At 34.3% G+C, this 21608-nt stretch overlaps 1 protein-coding gene across 3 annotated transcripts in view; it reads left to right on the top strand.

Annotated features, from left to right (window-relative positions):
- LOC143252677 (protein O-mannosyl-transferase TMTC2-like) overlaps nucleotides 1-21608 on the top strand; it is a 304308-nt gene that overhangs the window by 98020 nt on the left and 184680 nt on the right. For 2 of the 3 annotated variants that reach the window (XM_076505193.1, XM_076505183.1), the window contains exon 3: nucleotides 13228-13470. In XM_076505193.1, coding sequence (XP_076361308.1) covers nucleotides 13298-13470 — 173 coding nt within the window. In that variant the 5' untranslated portion in view covers nucleotides 13228-13297. Of the gene's footprint in view, nucleotides 1-13227; nucleotides 13471-21608 lie in introns of those variants that run through there. The other variant, XM_076505201.1, reaches the window with a different exon arrangement.

Genomic DNA, 21608 nt, shown 5'->3' with positions numbered 1-21608 from the left:
TTCGAAGATTTAGCTATTATACACCAACAAATCTGTTAATATTTGTGTGTGTGTTCATTCATAATAATGGTATTCCATTTCGACTTTGGAATAATCCGTGGTAACAAAATAATAACTGAATTTTAAAGTTTAGGTTGAGATTCAATTTCTTAAAAAAACAAAAAGATGTGGGCTGTATATTATTCTTTAAAATTGTTATTTTGTTATTAAGCACAAAGTTACACATTTGTAATCAGCTCATACCGTGGGTATCGATACCACATTGTTTTAATATTTTAAGCCCTCGGATTTACCTGTGGACTCCTGGGATGGGGGGTATTCTGTAAGAGAAAGCATATCTTGTGCTTGTCTAGAAAGAGTATGGGGATATCTTTGTGTATTTTTACAATGCAAATGTTAAAGAAAATATTTTTCTCTAAGAGCAAGTTGAGGTATAATAACACTGATATTTGCATTAGACAGAGCATGGGCAGCCCATTGGACATCTTTGTGCTGAATAAGCAAACAAGTCTTTCTACAAATGTGTTCCGTAATATAATAGTAATATTATTATTGGTAAGATAAAAACGGAGGGTTATTCACAACCTATGATACATTCAATCACCTTGCTTATGGCGATCTGCATGATTTGACTCACGGTTAAAAGGTCTAATCCATTTGTACTCTTCCCTGGAACTGCAAACAAGAACATTTGCATGAACTTAGATCTATAAGAACGAAACTAGAGTCATATTCAATAGCTTTATCCACATAGCCTAAAGCTGCAGGAACAATACTTGACATGTAACAAGATAATACAATTATGTCGTCACATAATACGAAGCATAGATCTTGCTGTCAAGTCCAAGAGAATCATTAACCTGTTGCTGGTAGTAAAATGTATCAGGAATAGAGGGAGGCATGTCATAAAAGTTTTGGATTTTTCAAGTGATTTGTAGGTGGCACCGCTATGCCGCGAGGAAATGACATCTATCTTTGAACTGGTCATCAGTAAATCAGACTCCTTCAAAGCAAAGCATCATCTAAGTCAATGTTAAGATTGGCTCTTCCAAAGCAAAGTATCATCCAAGTCAATATAAAGATAGGATCCTCTGAAGCAAGACATCATCCAAGTCAATGTTAAGGTAGGGTCCTCTAAAACAAGACATCATCCAAGTCAATGTTAAGGTAGAGTCCTCTAAAACAAAACATCATCCAAGTAAATGTTAAGGTAGAGTCCTCTAAAACAAGACATCATCCACGCCAATGTGGTGCATCTTCTGCATGACGCAAGCACGGACGGGAAAATCATAGTATAACGTTTTTAGACATACTAATTAAATTACTGTGAATCGCCCATGAATTACACAAACATTGAACATTGACGACATATAAGGAGCAGTAAACCGAACCACTCATTCCTCTGTCATTTCCATAAGTAATTAACACTTCTTCTGTATTCTTATGGACAATAGCTGTTGAAATAGCTATGGACAATAACATTTCGACAGCAGGCAGTTTAGTTAACCATTGAAAGTATTATCCATTTAGGTCATACATAATGTGTGGAATAGTTACATAATAATACATTCAATGCTTATTTTCGATAGATTTAAAAAGAATTGAGCTACGATCATAGACACACTAATTTTACTAAACGAAGCAGTTCAGATATGTAATTCCGTAATATAACGCAATTAGTATATACAAAATATGGATACACGTAAGTAAATATTTAAGGTAAATGCAAAAATTGTTCGACTGTCTAGAAAAACTGTATGAAGCAAATGGACATTGTCATAACAGTAGGGTATCCCCAGTGTACTGTATGCAGAATCTTGAAACACCATTACTTTACAGAAAAGTCTACTGTCCATAATGGCCGTATTTTGATCAGGTTAAAAAATCAAAGTCGACAGAAGTCTTGCAGCACTCTACGATAGGAATGGTTTCAACACATTCATTCCAAAGTATCCAGGAGAATAGTACATAGATGACTGACCAAACAAGGATATGTTGTAAGAAGGACTATTTGTAAACCGATATTAACTAGAATTCACCGTCGTCACTGAGTTATTTAGCCAATACAGCATGCTATCTTGCAGTTATGACACTGTCCATATGTGATATTTTCATATGAGTCTCTTTTTCGGCTTGATAAAGCTCATGGTAACATTCGTATTCATCGTTTGCCTGGAGAACCGGTGAAGGAAGACTACCTTACCACAGGGAACACACAGGAGGTAGTGCAGTAGATGTCTGAGCAGCTATTCATCATGGTAGAAAAACTGCTTTTCATATTCTGCAGAGAAACATCAATGGCGCCTCCTACAGACATCACACTGAGAAGACATTTTTGTCATATGATAAGGAAAGATTTGGTAATAATTTTGTATTCCATAATGATAATGCTATTTCCCACAGTACGCGTATTGTATGGGATTATTTCGACCAGAATGAACTTAAAAGATTGCCATTCCCAGCAAAGTCTTCAGAATGTAATAACACTGAAAAATCTTGAGCAGCACTGAGTCAGAAAATTGCTAATCACAACACTAAACCAGCTACTATAGCTGAGTTTCAGTGCATTTTAATGACACGTTCAGATAAAACCACGGTGGATTACATCGGTAGCATGCCACATCGCAGAGGTTATTAGAATACGACGAGGACCAACCGTTATAAAATGTTTAATAGGAATTGATATAAGGCTATAGACACTATTTATAATAATCTGATGCTATATTTTTTCAATATTATGTTTTAATAAGGTTTTGTTGTGATAAGTGAAATGTTGAATTATACAACTTTCTACAGATTACTGATAAATTGCTTATTGTTCTAACAAATTGTTCATGATGTCCATGGAATCTTTCTCATTATATAAAGTAAATATGTAAATATTTAATATAAAAAGCGAATATATTTATGAGACAATTATAATATCTAAAAAGAAATTTATGAATCTTATTTCAGATTGTTCTCTAAAACTAATCACAGAATATGTTTCTTTATGTTCAGTAGCAAAATTCCTATATATGTATTTTGTTTCCTAAATTTGGCCAAAAAAAAACATCTTTCATTCAGAAATTTAATGCAGATTATATTTTACATTAAATTGTAATTTTTAGTATTTATCTTGATTTCTTAAATATGTTGACATTGCATGCATCAATTAGCGGTGTAACATTTAGTCCTGATCTGTTTATATAGTTGCTTTGATAAAAAGGCCCCGATAATGCTAAACGTAGCTACCATTTCAGAATCCATTCGGTAACGCATAGGATTCTGATACACTTTGGTCCTTAGAGAAACAAACAAATCAAATAATGTATTTTATTTTTGTTTCGCCAGAAAAAAATATTGTTCTAAAGCAAGCTGGTACTTATGATGAAGTTAGATAACTGTGAAAACATGTCAGTAACATAAAATAATCACAATAATAGGCTCTTACAAAGTGCCAATTCAAATCAAACTTACGGATTGAATGTCGCCAGAAACAAGTTAAAACATAAAGTATATCTGGTCCTAACACGCGTAAACTTTCACACGATTCTATATAACCTACGGTAAGAGCAATTTCTGGATTAACTAAAATAGCCAATAAAAACTATTATTTTTTTACTTGACCAAAGATGGCAAAGAATTTACAAAATAAAATACTTGACCGGTGCCACCAGATGGCAGCAGTGTCGAAATGGAATCAAATAGATGAAAAATTATTTATTTAAATGTCCATGTTCATTATCCCTTTTTGTGACTAGTGCACATCCTGTTTAACAACACGATACATTTTAAATTTGAAATGTTGTATCTAAAGTACGCTTCTTTCGATGACATTACATTATCCAGCAGTAGTTTTGAATAAAGCAGTTTTAGAATCATTAAACGAATAGGTAACAACTATTTCTGTATTACATGAAATAAAAGGTTACCAGCGATTTTATATTGTTACGCATTCAAACAAAACTAACAAAATAGAAAAGAGTGCTTCTGCTTATTTCAAACATTCAATTGTTCTTGAGAATAAGTATACAATGAATTCGATTTCGAATTGTAACAGTGTGAGATCTAATACAAGTTGAAACAAGCTCTTTGATGATAGCGTGCGAATCTATTGTTAAATATTTTAGACAGATTACAGAGATTTGCAACAAAACTGTGCTGTGAAACCAACAGTAGGTTTGAACTCATCAAGAATTCGATCAGTTGCTAACATCTCTTATAGTAGCACTAACTAAAGCATGCATGAACGTAATCCAGCACTGCGTGCTAACCCTTCATTAAGGTGCATGTAATGATTGCTAATCCCTGAAGTTGTTATAGTACAATTACAGACGCCTTTTGTGAAAAGACCAGAGTTTCTGAAAAATAAAGTTTCATTCCCATTTATGTTTGAATAATTGAGATTTTGTTCTGAAACCACTGTTGAGGTGTAGGATAAAGAAGACAAAAAGGAAGGTTTCTCTGTTATTGGAAAACAATTAGACTAACTGAAGACGATTGCTCGACCCACATTGTTGTCAGGTTTTCTCTAATTGCTTTCATTAGATAATTCAAACTTGTAAGTTCAGTTGGAACCGATTTTAAACAAGAAAACCTCCTAACAATCTAAGGCTATGAATCATTGTTTCTATTAACTAAAGAGAGAAAAAGTTTTCAGTTTTCTACAGGGTTGTTGCATTAATTAATTAATAGTAGTAACATTGCGGGAGTGACTTACTTCTAAACAATAGCAAACAGTAGCGCTCGTTTTGTAGCTGGAGTGTTTCTTATCTTTAAACAGTGATACGCTAAGATAATTCTAATTTTGTACTTGGATGTTATTTTCCCTCTAAACAGTGTTATACAGTACTAGTCATTTTGTACTCGGAAGTTTTGTTTTTACCTCTTACCAATGCTACATGCTAACTAATATCAATTCTTAATTAAGGAAAGAAAAATATGCCAATATATAAGGCTAATTATGACAATTATACCTTCAACGCTTTCTGATTTGGTTAAAATATTTTTCACTTATTATGTAAAAGTCAAACTTTAATTGCTTTAGGACTTTTGTAGGATTTTGTAAAGGAAACGTAATGAAGCCAACTTTAGGGCCTCAAATTTACTTTACATAAAAGTCACTCTGCGTTTATCCAATTTGTTCCTTCATAAAGACTATTACATTTAAAACATGTTAGCATCGTCTGTAATTGTGGTGTAGACAGAAAAGTAGTCTCATACAAACGTGGGGAAACTGAGAGACAAAATTAAGTATGAAAACTAGTAAAATGGTATGCAACACTGGCAAAACAGTAGTTTATTTAATCAAATGGCAACTTCTAAGCAGTGATCAAATTACAAGAACTTAATGGAGATTAAGAGGAACGAATTAAGAAAAGCTTGAAGAATCCAGCAACTGTTTGTTATTCTGAACTTAATCGAATAAACCAAACATAGAAAAGAAAGATTGCGAATAACTTGCAAGGAAGCATAAAAACAGCAAAATAAGTAAGACACAGATAAGACAAGAAATGGCTGAGTGAAGACAGGCTTCTTAGGAAATGAAAAATGTAAAGTTTTGTGAGACAATTTAATTTACAATGTCGTAACATTTCTTACACGTCTGTATTCTCCAATTTAGCTTCTTACTTTTACACTTTTGCCTTGTATTTTTATATAAATCTCGTCCTCAAAGTGTGTGCGTGTGGATATAATTTATTTCCGTTTCTCGTATCGGTACTTACTTTTATGCGGAAAATTTCGAATTACTAAGATTAAAAGAAACTGAAGATATTTAAACTTCCGGCTAAAACGTACATGACTTTAGATTAATTGAAGAACGATATGTTTGTGTGAATTGAAAATTCTTAAACAAATGTTGGGTCCAAATACTTAGTTATCTATTTTCTGTGTAATATTTAAATAACGAAACTGCTTTGATATATTGAATAATATATTTTAAACATAACAGTAACAATAAATTTTATTAAGTTGTTGATTAAAGTTTCTCCGTCGCACCAAACATGCTCACTCTTTCAGCTGTGGGAGCGTTATAATGTGACGGTCAATTCCACTATTTGTTGGTAAAAGAGTAGCCCAATAGTTGGCGTTGGGTGGTGATGACTAGCTGCTTACCTTCTAGTCTTACATTGCTAAATTAGGGACGGTTAGCGCAGATAGCCCTCGTGTAGTTTTGCGCGAAATTCAAAACAAAACAAACCTGGTTGAAGTCTGCTAATTATAGTTAATTTAAGCTTTCCTAGAAGTTATAGTATTCAAGTTATCAATTTGCACTGGTCCATATATCTGCTTTTGTTTTTGTCAGAATTCCTTTTAGCTGATAATATTCATACGTATCTTTAAAAAATCGAAAAAATACCAAACCTAAAATGCTTTACAAGTTAAACGTGTAAAAACTGAACACATTGTTAGCAATGGTATTTTTGATAAAATAATTATATTTCTTTCTCTCGATGGTCTGGTTGTTCGAGCACTCAACTCTTAGTCTTAGGATCGCAGGCTCGAATCTCGTCACCAAACATGTTCGATCTTTTAACCTTATGGGCGGGAGAAATTATAGTATGATGGTTTATCCCAAGGGGTAATCCAAGACTTAACGTCGGGTTATGATGACTAGCTGCCTTCCCTCTCTTTCATCACTGCTAAATTAGGAACGGCTAGCGCAGACAGCCCTCGAGTAGCTTTACGCGAAATTCAACAAACAAACAGTTTCTCAAAATGGCAGTTTGTTGTTCACCGAATAAGTCTATATGTTTAACGAAATTTGCAAATCATTCTTCGGTTCCACTTGATACAGAGTTGATGTTATAATATCTACACCATTAAAGGTTACGTAAAGTTATTTCACGCAAAGCGGAAAACTATGCAACTTAAGCTACGCATTGATAACAGTTTGATAAATTTGGGTGTTACGATATACCATATTCTAACGATGCAACCGAGTGGAATATTGCTTTGGTTTTGGTCAAAACAAAATATTTGCCTTTTTTTTTCTTTGAGTAAAATGTGATTTTATCTTCCTCAACAGAGAAACGTTGATTGTCTTTTCATTATCAAATATTATTTAACTCACTTCAGTGGTAGTCAAGAGTACCCCAACTCCTTCAGCAAAATTAATGTTGTTCGATTCTTACAACTTGATTTTTTGTTTTGTCTGTTATTTAGAATTTGACAATGTGGTAACCAGATTTGAACTATTGTTTACCAAATTTAGCAAAATATTTGTTTGTTTTTTGTGTTGTCCATTCTGTATTTTTCTCACTTGTTGTGATGGAATAAATTAAGATAAACTTTAATAGAAATTTGAAAATAGAATGTATCCGTATCTAAACATCGACAACAACAGAATAATCAGGGTAAACACATATTTTCAAAGTTTCTTGAAGATTTAGTAATAACGTGCGTGATTTGGTACGAAGATTTTACAACATAAATTGCTCCCCGCTAGTACAGCGGTAAGTCTACGGAATTACAGTCTTAAAATCAAGGGTTCGATTCCCCTTCGTGGGCTCAGCAGATGGCCGATGTGGCTTTGCTATAAGGAAAAACATACACAACATAAATTATTCATTTATCTTACTTAAATGGTTCTGAGGAAAAAATATATGGAAGTAGAAGAAATACATTGTTGAAGACATAAATTCATTTCTCTCCTGGAACCGAATGGTGACCTACATTCAGTATATACGGTGTTTTTGCCATAAGTGTAACACATAAGACACAATAACCAAATGATATATTGAAGTGAGTTTCGGATGCATCGCGGATGTTATGGATATACTTGATATTTCAAGTAATTTATAGAAATAGTATGAATGAAGTACTTTACTTTTCTAGTTTTAAGCAGGTTACAGGGTACTTGAAGATTAAACTGAAATGCATCTTTTGAAGAACTAAGTGGGAGTTAATGTTGAGTAGTATGGAGTACACTAAAGTGATTATTTGGAAATGTTTCGTGAGAAATAAGTTGAAATTGTGTCTGAGAAAAATTACTTTGAAAATTAACTAAATACTTGGTTTAGACATCATACAGGATGTCCTTAAAAGTCGGTTGTCAATCCTGAATGTGTCTACACATTTATAGAGTATCTTCAAAGTATCCGCTTTTCAAACCTCAAAGAAATAAGAAAAGCGATATTGATTCTCATGTTGAACACCCTGTAATTAAATACAACAAGACGCTTAGCCGTAAGGAGATCTCACAGATACAGGACCACTGATGTATTTAATAAGTAGCTTTTGTAATATTTGAAAACAAGGCCACTTCTAGAAGTGGTGAATGTCACAGTCAACTTTATTTTGTTTAATGTCAATTTGACGAATGGCGGAAATCTTGGGCCCATTTGAGTAAGAGTTCATGGAATTGGACTGCTACAATAAAACTATGATAAAATATCTTACCACAAAAATTCACGTATAAACTACATCATTTGAAAAGACAAATGAATAATAAAAACTATTATACGGGAAAAATGGGAATAAAATGGTCAGCATTTCGGCCAAATGATGAACTATTTGACCAGTTCTTTTTTCCCTTTCGCCTTGCAGCATTATTAACAATTCTGTAATCCTTTCGAGTTTTATCACATTGTACTTGCATTTGTTTTATTTGCGACAATGCAAAACAGCATCGTAATGACATTGGATGGCTTTATACCTACACACAAGTACTAATAATGTCGTGTACAATATGATAAAGATATACCAAAACTTTGCGACTATTGATACGCTTTCAAGAGTACATGATAATAGTTTCTGTTGATCTAGCTTGGAGATTGGAATTATTTCCCTCATAATGTAATTAATTCAATGAATAAACGATTAAGTCGTCGGTTCAGGGAAAAATGTTTCAGAATTGTTGTGCAAAACAATTCGACACTAATTTTCAACGGAAAACAGCACCTTACACTGTGGCTTTTCACTGTCTCTTTTAGAGTTCACCAATGATTTCAAGGTACAAAGAGTATTGTTGCGACAATTTAATGTAATAGTTACGATTAGGAAAGAAAAAAGTCTCATATGGTATTACATATTTGTATAGATAAGCACGTTGTGCTAATTCAGTAGCAAATCAACAAACAACGGTTTGTAAGCACATTAACGCTCATTGTATAAACTATACCATGTGTTTCAACAATGCCAAGCTAGCAAGTTTTCAGCAATAAATATCGCTGCGGTTCTACAAAATTCTATATTAATTTATTACTGAATGATACTCCTAAGTTCAACTTTATTCTGCTTTTTCTAAGTCACGTTTGTATGTCACTAGCTGTTTTTCGTACTATTTCTTATGGAAGTCGATGTGAGTAGTGCACAAAAAACTTTGTGGTGTGCGGATTTCGCGTAATCCCTTATATCAATTTTAAAGAAAATCAAGAAACAAACTGAAGTACTGTAGTCACAGATTTGATTTAGTTGTTAGTACACCGAACAAATATTTTTAACGAACGAGGACTTTACGTTATTTTACGTTAAGCCTGTAATGTTGTAGTTACTTAATAAAATGTGGTTAGGCATGGCCAAGCGTGTTAAGGCATGCGACTCGTAATCTGAGGGTCGCGGATTCGCATCCCCGTTGCGCCAAACATGCTCGCCCTTTCAGCCGTGGGGGCGTTATAATGTCACGGTCAATCCCACCATTCGTTGGTAATAAGAGTAGCCCAAGAGTTGGCGGTGGGTGATGATGACTAGCTGCCTTCCCTCTAGTCTTACACTACTAAATTAGGGACGGCTAACACAGATAGCCCTCGAGTAGCTTTGTGCGAAATTCAAAAAGCACAAAAAACAATACTTAATAAATGAAGCATTGACAAGAGAAGCAAACGTTTGGTTAAAATTGCAAATTGTTTGAAAAGAAAAATGGTATGATTTACTGGGATCTTGAATATATTAACGAATGTCAGACTTGGAAGCTCTTTCGGAAAGCGAACTGGTTCTAGACGTGGTTGACATTTTGAAAACCATTGATCGTGTATTTCAGAATTCTTTTTCTGTTGGAAAAAACTTTATCGTTGTTTGGCTGTTAGGGAAGTGAAACGTAATTGTTGAGATTAATGGATTTATTTGTTGTTGTTTTTTAAATAAAAAAGAGGTATTTGTATAATATTGACCGCAATATTAGGAGAAGTGATATGTAACTGGATAGAATTAATGGTTGTGAAAGAAAACGATCACTGTTCTTTCTACTTTGTGTTACGTGTTGAAGAATGGTGATAGCTCAAGTTGATTGACGTTTTTAGAGAAATGAAATGATGAGCGACTAAACTGATATTTATGATAGAAAAATGAAGTGTTGATTGAGTGGTTACAGTATTATCTTGAAGTATATTTTGTATTTAGTTCACAAACTCTGTGCTTTCGGTTTCGAAATGTTTTATAGGAACAACTGCATAGCCGTGGTGTCAGTGGAATTGAACGACCACACCATATCAATAATCTAAATCGTCCACTTCCTTAAGATTTTCGTTGTTGTTACTAAAGGCTTAACGTGCATATAAAACTCTTAAATTATCTGTGTAGAAAAGGCCCAAATATCTTTGGTGAAAAGACTCGTTCCGACTCTTCCATTGTATTACTTGTTATATATAGGCCTGAGTGGAACTAATTCAATGACCAAGGTGACAAATGTTAATTAATAACTTGCAACTCGGCAAAAAAAAACAAACATATATTGATTTTTCTGGAGTTTGAAAAGATACGGCCGAGGTGTATCGAACTGCTAAAGAGTACGGTGTAACGAAAAAGACAACAGTGACATTATTGAGAATGTAAATATTAGTGTAGTTAAATTGTCTCGGATGTTGTGGTCAATTAAAGTAACATTTTGGCTAAAGTGCTTGGTGTAATTTAGCAGTAACACTGTTATTGTTGTTTTGTCACAAAGCTACACAATAGACTAGTGCGCTACGTTCATTGCATGGAATCGAGCCCCTAATTTTATCGTTGTAGGTCTTTAAAATGTAACAAATATAACAGTGATGCTGATAGTGAGTTATATAGAATCTTATTAAAATATCCATTTTTCCATCTCAAACAGCCAACTGCTGCTACACTAAGATCAGTAACTAGTCATTTATTTTTTTGGTGAATTTCTCAAATTAACTCACAAATCAAAAACATAAATTAAACATTTATAGACATAACAAAATATAAATTCAGTCTACTCGAAGTTTGATTAACGAACTACACCAAGTTTTGACTGAAAATAAAAGATAGTTTCTTTAATTATGGTTTCCTTCCGGAAATTAAACACCTACAGTGGAAATTAGTTGTAAATAATTTCCATACCTTACGTTGTGGGCGTAACATTGTTAGAAGTTTGTAATGTAAACACGCTTTTAACACTAAAGGTAAAATATGCGCTGTTTGTAATGTTGTTACATGGTGGTTAACTACACGCATATTAAGACACTGTTAATTAGTCGTACCAGCTGTGAAGTTAACGGTTCGTTTGATAACCCAAACTGTAAAGCTGATATCGTAGTGGGTGATTAGATGTTGGCCATGTCGAAAATAAAAGAGGTAGGTATGCTGCTGCGATGTTAACTGTTAAAGGATTACATATACACAAGGCTTTGTAAATTTTGTTATTGTTCAATTCTTTGTCGGTTATTTGTAAAATATCAACAACTTTAGGTGGGGTAGATAGATGGGCAGAAAGATATTAGGATATACATATATGTATTGACCTCTGAATACTGTTTATTACCTTACTTAGTATTATTTCGATTGCTTGAAATATGATGTTGTACTTAACACAGGCTTGTTTTAAAACTAACTTAAGCGCAGATAGTCCTCGTGTAGCTTTGCGCGAAATTCACAATAAACAAACGTACTGTACTGTCTTAGTTTTGTACAGGAGGAAGATGTCAAAATTGTACTTGATCCTCCCGGGTCCACCCAAAGGACCAAAATACCGATAATTAAAAACAGCTTGATGCAGCTTGTTAAGCCAGACGTAAACTGTATATCGTTTATTGATTCGTAATTCATATGTGTAAATAAAGCATTATCACTCAAATAAATAAACTTTATTTTTTACCCGTTCAATCTATATATTATAAAGGTCTCGTGCTTAGAAATTATAGAAACACAATTTTAAGCTATGAAACCCTTCTGATTTTTAAGCGCTAGTAGAAATTTGTTAACAAGCAAAAGAGTAAGCCTATTCTCGTTCATTTTTGTAACACCATTAAGGATACTGTAAAGTTTCTTCATTTTTGTAACACCATTAAGGGTACTGTAAAGTTTCTTCATTTTTGTAACACCATTAAAGGGAGACTGTAATGATTCTTCATGGATTCTTTGATTTTACTTGACAAGTAATGATATGAACTTATTGCTTGTAAATCTTACATATATGTATATAAATCTTAAATATTTCGTTACATATTAAGAAATTCTGATCAACGTAAGTTAATTGTATAAACAATGTTTAAGATATTTTACAATTAACGTGCATATTAACGAAAACAGGTGTATAACAAACTGATTTGAAATACTTATGCTGTAAATCAACACACAAGAAAACAATTACATTTTAATGTTTATATCGCAATTGAATCAGTTGGGTACTGACACTGTTAACGATAACTTCGACCATAATTCCCTCGGTGGACTCAGCAGATAGCCCGATGTGACTTTTTGCTAACAAAAACACACATATACGCACCGTAATACCAATAGCAATGAATTTGCAAAGATTGGAAAGCTTAAGATATTTCACGTTAGTCCAATATAAAATACCTCTATGAGAATGATTGCAATTTAAATAAAATTCTTAAGAATTATTTAAACATTATAAACAATAAAGTTTGATGAGACTAAATATGAAGTGGATTAGGCCTTAGGTATTACATTTAAATAAAACCGTTTCATATTGGATTATTTTTGTTTATAATTTTAGTGTTATATGAACTGCAATTTATATAAATTTATATTTGTTGTGTAATTATTAATTCGTGTTTTGAGCTATGTAATATGTATCGAGTGTCAAATATTCAGCGTATACACATTTTAAATTAGAATTTCTCAGCCTTAGTTTCGTCCATGTGTATTTACTGACGTACATGTCTTAGACAGAAGGGAATCGATACTTTGTGTCTGGTAGCCAGTCTCTTGGCTTTTTATTTTCTGCAGAATTAAACTATCTCGATTCCATAAGTGTGTCTATAACTTTATTTATAGTTGTTATACGAATGTATTTGAATACGTATTTATCGGTAATCTGTCGGTCACTTGCAGGGAACCACACCGGCCAGTCATCAGTTTCATTGGACGTTTCGTTCACGACCGCCTCAGGACCACAATTTGCATGCCCGGCAAGAGTGCGCGTGCGCACTGGCGGCGCGAACGTGAGCCGTCGTCCCAGACGTTAGCGTGCCACAAACTGGGAAAGATGGAACACTGTGTGGTAACTGTTGTGTCTGCTGTTGCCTGGTTACTACATTGGAACACGTTGGCTGCCGACTTCGCCTACGATGACAGGTAAGAGGGCTTCTTTTAATTTGTTTTCGAAAAGGTTACAAGTACTTTTATACGAAGAAGGCTTAACAGGTACTGATATTCGACACAGTTCTTCCAAACATCAGAATCTGCGATAGGGTTAGCGGTGTTATGTGCGTCGTTTGTCACCCTACAAAGCACATGAGACGCAAAAGACAGATATTCAACATGAAATTGGGCTATAGACGTTATGGTTATAAGGAAAAGAAAAACTCCTAATAAATATGTGGTATTATGAACTCTTTCAGAATAGCACCAAGGGTGTAGTGGTCGTATGTCTGAGAGGAAACAGTTAAAAATTCAAACAATGAGCTGGCAGATTTACAGAGTGAGCGGGCAACCCGCGGCTTAGGTCGGGGTATAGGACGCCTACGGCCCCAGGCCTAGTTGTGGTGATTACCCACCTGTTAGTCCCGGCCGCTCGGAGGCCACGTCGGCTTGTCTCACTGACTCGGGGAGCCCCGGTTTACGATGTGTTTAGGACCTATCAATGTCAGCTTTTTGTAGAGTTGAGGTGAAATTATGATACTGGCTTTAGCGTTGTAATCACAAATACGTGAAACAACAACTAAAACAAAATCAACTAACAGTAATGTACACTTAACGTTTTTTTGCTATTAAAATTTGATATTTAAGTACATTAAAAAAAGGACAAAGATATCATAGCACTACTTAACATAATTTATTTTTATTTTTTGTGCACACAAAATAATGCAGGACACGTACAAATTAAAATTATGTAACATAACCAATTAGCACCTAATGTTTTTAAATTGTTAAGAACCTTCGAATCTCATTTAATGGACAGGAATAAAAACACTGGTCAAAGCAAAGCAAGAAAGTCTTACGGTCATTGGAGGTGAAACAAGTAAGTGTTCTTTATCTAAAGTAATAGAATTACCTTACACAAAACAACGTCAGCTAGATTGACCGGTGTAGTCTTGTTAGGCGTTCACTGTAATCTATATAGAGTAATCCTGTGTAGACAGAGCTGAAGTGCACCTTGTGCAATCGATTTTACGGGACTCGTGGACCAAGTTAACCATGTATATAATGGTCCGAACTTTTTCTCGTATGAAGTGTAGTATATGTATCATTACAGTTTTAATATATGATGTAGTGTGTATGCACGCTCACGTGTGCAAACAGACATAATAGAAAGTGTAGACGAGTTATTTTTCTTTCTGAAGTAAAGGCCAGATGCAACTCATGTTTACGTTTTCCGTCTTTGACTGCATTGAATGTTATAAGACAGAAGAACAGAAAAATACAACTCTGGAGCATCGTGATTTCGATTCTCTCATTTTATTCTATTTTCCCTAGTTATAGGTGTCTGTGACTAAGTGTGTTGAAAATAGATTTTAACCAATACAACCCTAGAGTATGAATCAATGTAATAATGACATTGATCTTTTGAGACGAAAGAATATTTAAGATTTGTTTGTCTATGCAGTCTCAAGAAACAATTGCCCGACTTATCAGTTATCTGTCTCTAGTTTTATAATAAACTCTCAAGGACTTGTAATGAATGGTTAAGAATTGCAAGAGTTGCTTCGTGTAGTTCAGAAATAACTTCCTAAGTGGCAGCACAAGAATGTAAATATACTGTACAGAATTCTTTTTAAAATACTTCTGATTATATTATACATCGTATTAGTTATTGTAAATAACATCTACTAAATATAAATTCGAACGTAAATAAAATGAATACTATTCATCGAAGAGCAATATTTCTTGATGGATATACCAATGAGAGAAACGAATCTGAAGTTATCGGAAATTGTCACCACAGGGCGTTGTATAATTAACACGGCCATCATTCATGTCACAAGTATCCTACGTCCTTACACGTGATCGACAGCTGAACGAAGCTGTCCGGTTTTCAACATGGTTTCAAATAGATCCTTAGGATAACATAATATAAAGTTGAACGAAGCTGTTCAGTATTCTGAACAGCCACATCCTTAGAATAACGTGACAGACAGAAGAACGAAGCTGTCTACTATTCAACATGGCTACAGCCATATCCTTAGAATAACGTAACAGACACTGCCTACTATTCAATATGGCTACTGACATATAATTAGAATAACGTCACAGGCAGCTGTCTACTATTCAATATGGTTACAGGCACATTCTAAGAATAACGTCACAGACAGCTGTCTACTATTCAATATGGCTACAGACACATTCTAAGAATAACGTGACAGACAGCTGAACAAAGCTGTCTACTATTCAACATGGCTACAGACATATCATTAGAATAACGTGACAGACAGCTGAATGAATCTGTGCAGTATTGAACACGGTTACTTATACATCTTTAGGATAAAGTAATATATAGCTGAAATAATCTGTCCAGTACACATGGCTAAGATACATACTTAGGATGTGTAACAGAGAGCTGAACGAAGCTGTTCACCACTCAATCTGGATACGTATACATCCTTAGGATTATGTGATTGACAACTGAACGAAGCTATCTGGCACTCATCATGGCTCTAGATACATTACTGGGATATTTCTGTAACGAATAAAATCGATGTTCTTTGATAATCGAATATACGAGGACTCTATACAAATGCAAACAGAAATTTGTGAAACTATAATGAAAACTATATGTTTATACCTTTATATATATTATATATATTACTCGTGTGTGTGTATATTACGTGGTTCATACCATATAAGAATAACTGTGGAAAGATTAGCGCTTTTGTACATCTTTCCCACGTTCGCCATACGCTTCAAGGATATAGAGAAAAAACAATATGAACACCAAACGAAATACAGGCGATTTAATGTCGGCAGTGAACAAATATAGCCTATTTTGGGATCTGTTCCGGTGCCTTCGAGGGAACTTCTAACACTTTGGTAACCGTAGTTTTACTGAATTTTTATACTGTCGGTATATTGACTTCACCATTATGCAAACATTAGCAGGTAGAAATAAATATTGTAAATTGTGAATACCACAGGTCAGTTAGATATTGTGTGCCCTTGTTAACCAAAGTATGTGGTTTAATCTAATTTGGCTGTCACTAACATACATGTTAATATCTAAAAGTAGTGTTTAGTTGGTTTAATGTCATTCATGTGTGGTAGGGAGTTCTCCCGCACGTGTTTCTCAGGTGGCTTAACAACATAAAATCAAAGTGCTATTTTCTTTTGGAAAAAGAAATAATTCATTAATAAAAGCCCAATAAAACATGTAATTTGCACATCAACGTTTTGTGTTGGCCTTAAATTGAACAAACCTACCTTGACCTATATATGTTGTTGTTGTTTTTTACTTCTAGAAAGCTGTTGTTGCTTTATTATTGTAATTTGACAACTTTATATTATTATGTTTGTTATATATTATTCGTTAACTTGAAGATGATCTAAGAAGGTCGAAACGTTCTGTACCTTATTGTAATTAAAGCTTTAATACCCATACCAGCTGTCTTGAGAATACGTTTTAACTTCAAGTGAACTTCTCGTGTCAGGTATTATGTTTCATCGAGGTAGAAAGAAAAACGCGTATGCTACTGTACATGGCCCGGCATGGCCAGGTGGGTTAAGGCGTTCTACTCGTAATCTGAGGGTCGCGAGTTCGAATCCCCCTCGCACCAAACATGCTCGCCCTCCGAGCCGTGGGGGCGTTATAATGTTACGGTCAATCCCACTATTCATTGGTAAAAGAGTAGCCCAAGAGTTAGCGGTGGGTGGTGATGACTAACCTGTTCCCTCTAGTCTTACACTGCTAAATTAGGGACGGCTAGCGCATTTAGCCCTCGTGTAGCTTTGCGCGAAATTCAAAACAAACAAACAAAGCTATTGTACACACAACTCTCAATCTGACCACAACTATTAATTGTAACAGATATGAGAGATTATTTAGGCTGCCATTTTTGCTTTTTTATTACTGTTTTTTATTATTATTTATGAAATAACCATGTAATATGTTTCATTACATTTCTTTACCTTGCGTTACTGGAAGAATTCTTTCTCAAAATGAGCATATAAAAAACTATACAGAAGTTTTGAAAACATTCGATACTGATTTTATTTGTAAAAAATAAGAGTATGCTCATAATCATTGAAGCTAAAAAAAGATGGTTTATAGAAAATGTTTTATTTCCATTTGCAATGGAAATTCCTTAAATTTTGAAAACGCTAGTAAACAGATTGCTTAAGTTCTATGTACATTTCACACTCGGTCTCATCAATTGTGTAACTCTTGGACGTAAGAAATTATCAGAGCATTGTGTCAACTCCGGTGTATTTTAGGTATTCATTGGAAAATGTCTAGTCGTAAAGCAAGGTTAAGCTTAAGTTAAAAACGTAATTGTTGTAAGTAAAAGAAGGGAAACGCTATAATTAGTGACGTGGCTCAGTCATTCGTCATTTGCAATAGAAGCTGAGAGATAGATGGTGGGAATATATGATCGTATAAAAAGATTTTTTGAGATGTGAATAGGTTTTTTTTCTAAATTGTAGTTTGCACTTGTATATTTGAAAATAAACAACATTGTTGTAACATTGACGGTTATTGGAAAGATTTGGTTATTAATCTGGCTATCTGCACTAGTCGTCCCTAATCCTAATTTTGATGCGATGTACCAGACGAAAGGCAGCTAGTCAACAGTACCTTCCGTGGAATTTTGAGCTCTTTTATCGATTAGGGAGACTTGACTGCCACTATTATAACGCACTCACAGCCCCAAAATTCAGAATGCAATTTCAACGAGTCGCGAATCATGGACGCTCGGTTTCACGGTGCGGTGTATTGATCAATAGACCACACTCTAACTGTAATGAAAAGAAACCTTTTAACATCATTGTCACAGCAGCTGATGCTCACTTATGTAGAGAGCTGTAGTTGTTTCTAACTAATATTCTCTCCGCAAGTAGTTCTGATTGTAAATTATATATTACAAAGGCTCTATTTAAATTTGTATTTAGATTTTTTTTAAGCTGTGCAAATATTTTGCACCAACCAAATAAGGTATGGTGACGTGTGAAGTACGCCCTGCCAAATTGTTCGAATCTGGTGTACTCTGGAAATATTGTATTTTTACGATAGGTTAGTCCATTCCACGTGACATTATTTCAGGCTTCGATTCTGTTTTTCAACTGAAGTTTGATTTGTTTTAATTTTGCGCAAAGCTACACGAGGGTTATCTGTGCTAGCCGTCCCTATTTTAGCAGTGTAAAACTAGAGGGAAGGAAGCTAGTCATCACCACCCAACGCTAACTCTTGGGCTACTTTTTACCAACGAATAGCGAGATTGACCGTGACATTATATTGTCCCCACGGCTAAAAGGGTGAGTATATTTGGAGCGACGGGGATTCAAACTCGCGACCCTCAGATTACGTGTCAAGTGCCTTAACCACCAGGCCATGCCGGGCCCATTGCCTGAAGACGTGCAAGTTTCAACAATATTTTATGGCAGACCACTAAACGTAGTTTTGATTATTTTCCTTATTATTTTACACATTTTTAATTAATGGTAGGGAAAGACTGTATTCTAGAAAATAAGAAAACAATTAAACTCTAAGTGATATGATTTATGTTATTTGAAGATTGTATGGTAAACACTTAGCAAGTACACGAGATATTAATCAAATTAACCACTAATATACAGGTTTCTTAAGAGACCTGTGTAATAACATTAACCGTAGATCGTAGATTTAAATAATGTTTCGCTTTCAGATAAAGATAATTATTTTAAGAAACAAAGCAAACAGTGATACAGCGTAACAACAGAACTGAGTCAGAAGGACAATATTTCACATAGATACAACTCATATAAGATATACTGATCAAAGTAAAGCAGTAAAAGATATTTATTAAATTTAACGGTCGTTTGTACCATAAACTTTATGGAATCCTTGTGAGGATAGATTCGATACAGTTTCGGAAGTTTAATTTTGCACGCGTCAAATCATCAAGGTAAATTGCCTCAACGTAAGATAACTTAAGGTACGTTACTTGTATTACCGAATACGCGAATTAAATACACATTGTGTGGTTAATATCATGAACGTAAAACCTGTCGATATAATTCTGTAATGTACCATCAAAGTTTCAAAACTCGTCCAACTTCCCGTAATTCATGACAAAGGCTCAGACTGTGGAGCATCCGATGCTTATCGAAAACTAACGAACTGAGTATGGAAAGCACGGAAAACGTGTTAGGGTGAGGTTTCTCCCGGAATATATTGCCATAAATTGTTCGTCTTCCAAAATAGGGATCTATATCAAAGTTTGGAGCCGTTTTCCGCACCTGCTGTGCCTCCAAATTAGCCTGAAGGTGTGAAAGTGTTCGACGCTGGTTTGTGGAGCTGTCACACGAAGATAAGCTTGTATAGGGCTTAGGTGACATTTCCTCTGTTTATCTAGCCACTGTATCTTGAGAGACTGGCAGTCGAAATCAGTAACGAAGAGCGTAGAATACTGATGGGGAAAAAGACACAAATCCTGTTCTGGGTTGCAGTGTAAGTTTTTTCAATATTAAAATAGAAAACGTCAATATATTCTATCATTGAACACAAACTCACCATAGCAGCAATATAAGGATGAACTTAAATTATATCTTTGTTCGAGACATTATTGTAATTGTGAAGTCTTTCATTGCATCTTGATGTAAAAACAGTATCTTGATACGACTGTGTGCCGAAGTTGTTGTTTTTTTTTAAAGTTGTATTATGTGAAATATGAAATATATATAACTACCACTAATTAATCTTTCCTTTATTCGTAAAATGATTGGCACATAATTGACTGGAGTATAAATTACAATAAAATTCAATAATAATATCCTTTCAGTAAAAGTAAGTACGTGTAAGTTTTGTTTCAAACACGTTTACAAATAAAAAATGAGGTTATGTTCGGTAAATGCGCGTGTCCAATAAGTTTGTAGATATTATTATTACATGACCATCTACTATTTAGTTTTGCAAGACATGATTCAGCTTTATACTGTCAATACAATTATATGTGTATATGAGCATCATTCTGTTAATACAACTATATGTGTATATGAGCTTCATGCTGTCAATACAATTATATGTGTATATGAGCATCATACTGTTAATACAACTATATGTGTATATGAGCTTCATGCTGTTAATACAACTATATGTGTATATGAGGGATCGGCATGGGCAGGTTGTTTAGGCACTTGACTCGAGGGTTCGAATCCCAGTCGCACCAAACATGCTTGCCCTTTCAGCCGTGGGAGCGTTAAAATGTGTCTGTCAATTTCACTATTCGTTGGTAAAGTAGTAGCCCAAGAGTTGACGGTGGGTGATGATGACTAGCTGTCTTCCCTCTAGTCTTACACTTTTAAATTAGGGACGGCTAGCGCAGATAGCCCTCGTGTAGCTTTGCGCGAAATTAAAACCAAACTAAACAATGTGTATATCGTGGCTGGACATCAGCATTGTAATCTGAAACTGACACTCATTCACCTTCAAGAAGTAAATTCATGGCTCCAAGATACAAAACAAATGCTACAATTACCACGTATATGAGTATGGAACTCTTCTTATCACGAAGTTGTCACCAGAGAATTCATTTGTCCACTGTACTCGCACTATTTGGATATCCCATAATGACATAAAACAACTTCATAAAATGTGCATTACGAACACAGGCGGTAAATCACTCCACAGACTCGAATATTTTCAAATTTGACAATTATGATGCCATCCAGATGGCACTTCTTTTTGTAGCAAGTTCATAAAGGTTACACAACGTAAAAAGTCTAGAAGTCATTGAAAATTTACAGGAGTATTACAGTTAAGCAGTAGATGTAAAGTTAATACACAGTTATATGTTATCAGTTTGATCATTTTATAGAATTATTAAATGTATCACATTTTCTACAAAAATCAAAAACTTTTTGCCAGAAATGAAATATTTACATACATAAACTATGATTACACTTCAGTAACCCCGCACTTTGTATTTCTGTTAAACCTCAGTATAATCCCTGTAAAGAGACGCCAGTGGAATATGTTTAAGTGCAACGTCCAGGAATTTTTTTTTGTTGTAATTTTATGGATTTATTGTTAGGTCAAATTTATTGAAAAACATGTTTTAATATCTTTGTAGAACAATTTTTAGATT

The sequence above is a fragment of the Tachypleus tridentatus genome, chromosome 1 (genome assembly GCF_004210375.1).
Source record: "Tachypleus tridentatus isolate NWPU-2018 chromosome 1, ASM421037v1, whole genome shotgun sequence".
NCBI classification, from domain to species: domain Eukaryota; kingdom Metazoa; phylum Arthropoda; class Merostomata; order Xiphosura; family Limulidae; genus Tachypleus; species Tachypleus tridentatus.
Note: the sequence above shows the minus strand (reverse complement) of the source record. Positions and strands in the feature narration are given on the sequence as shown.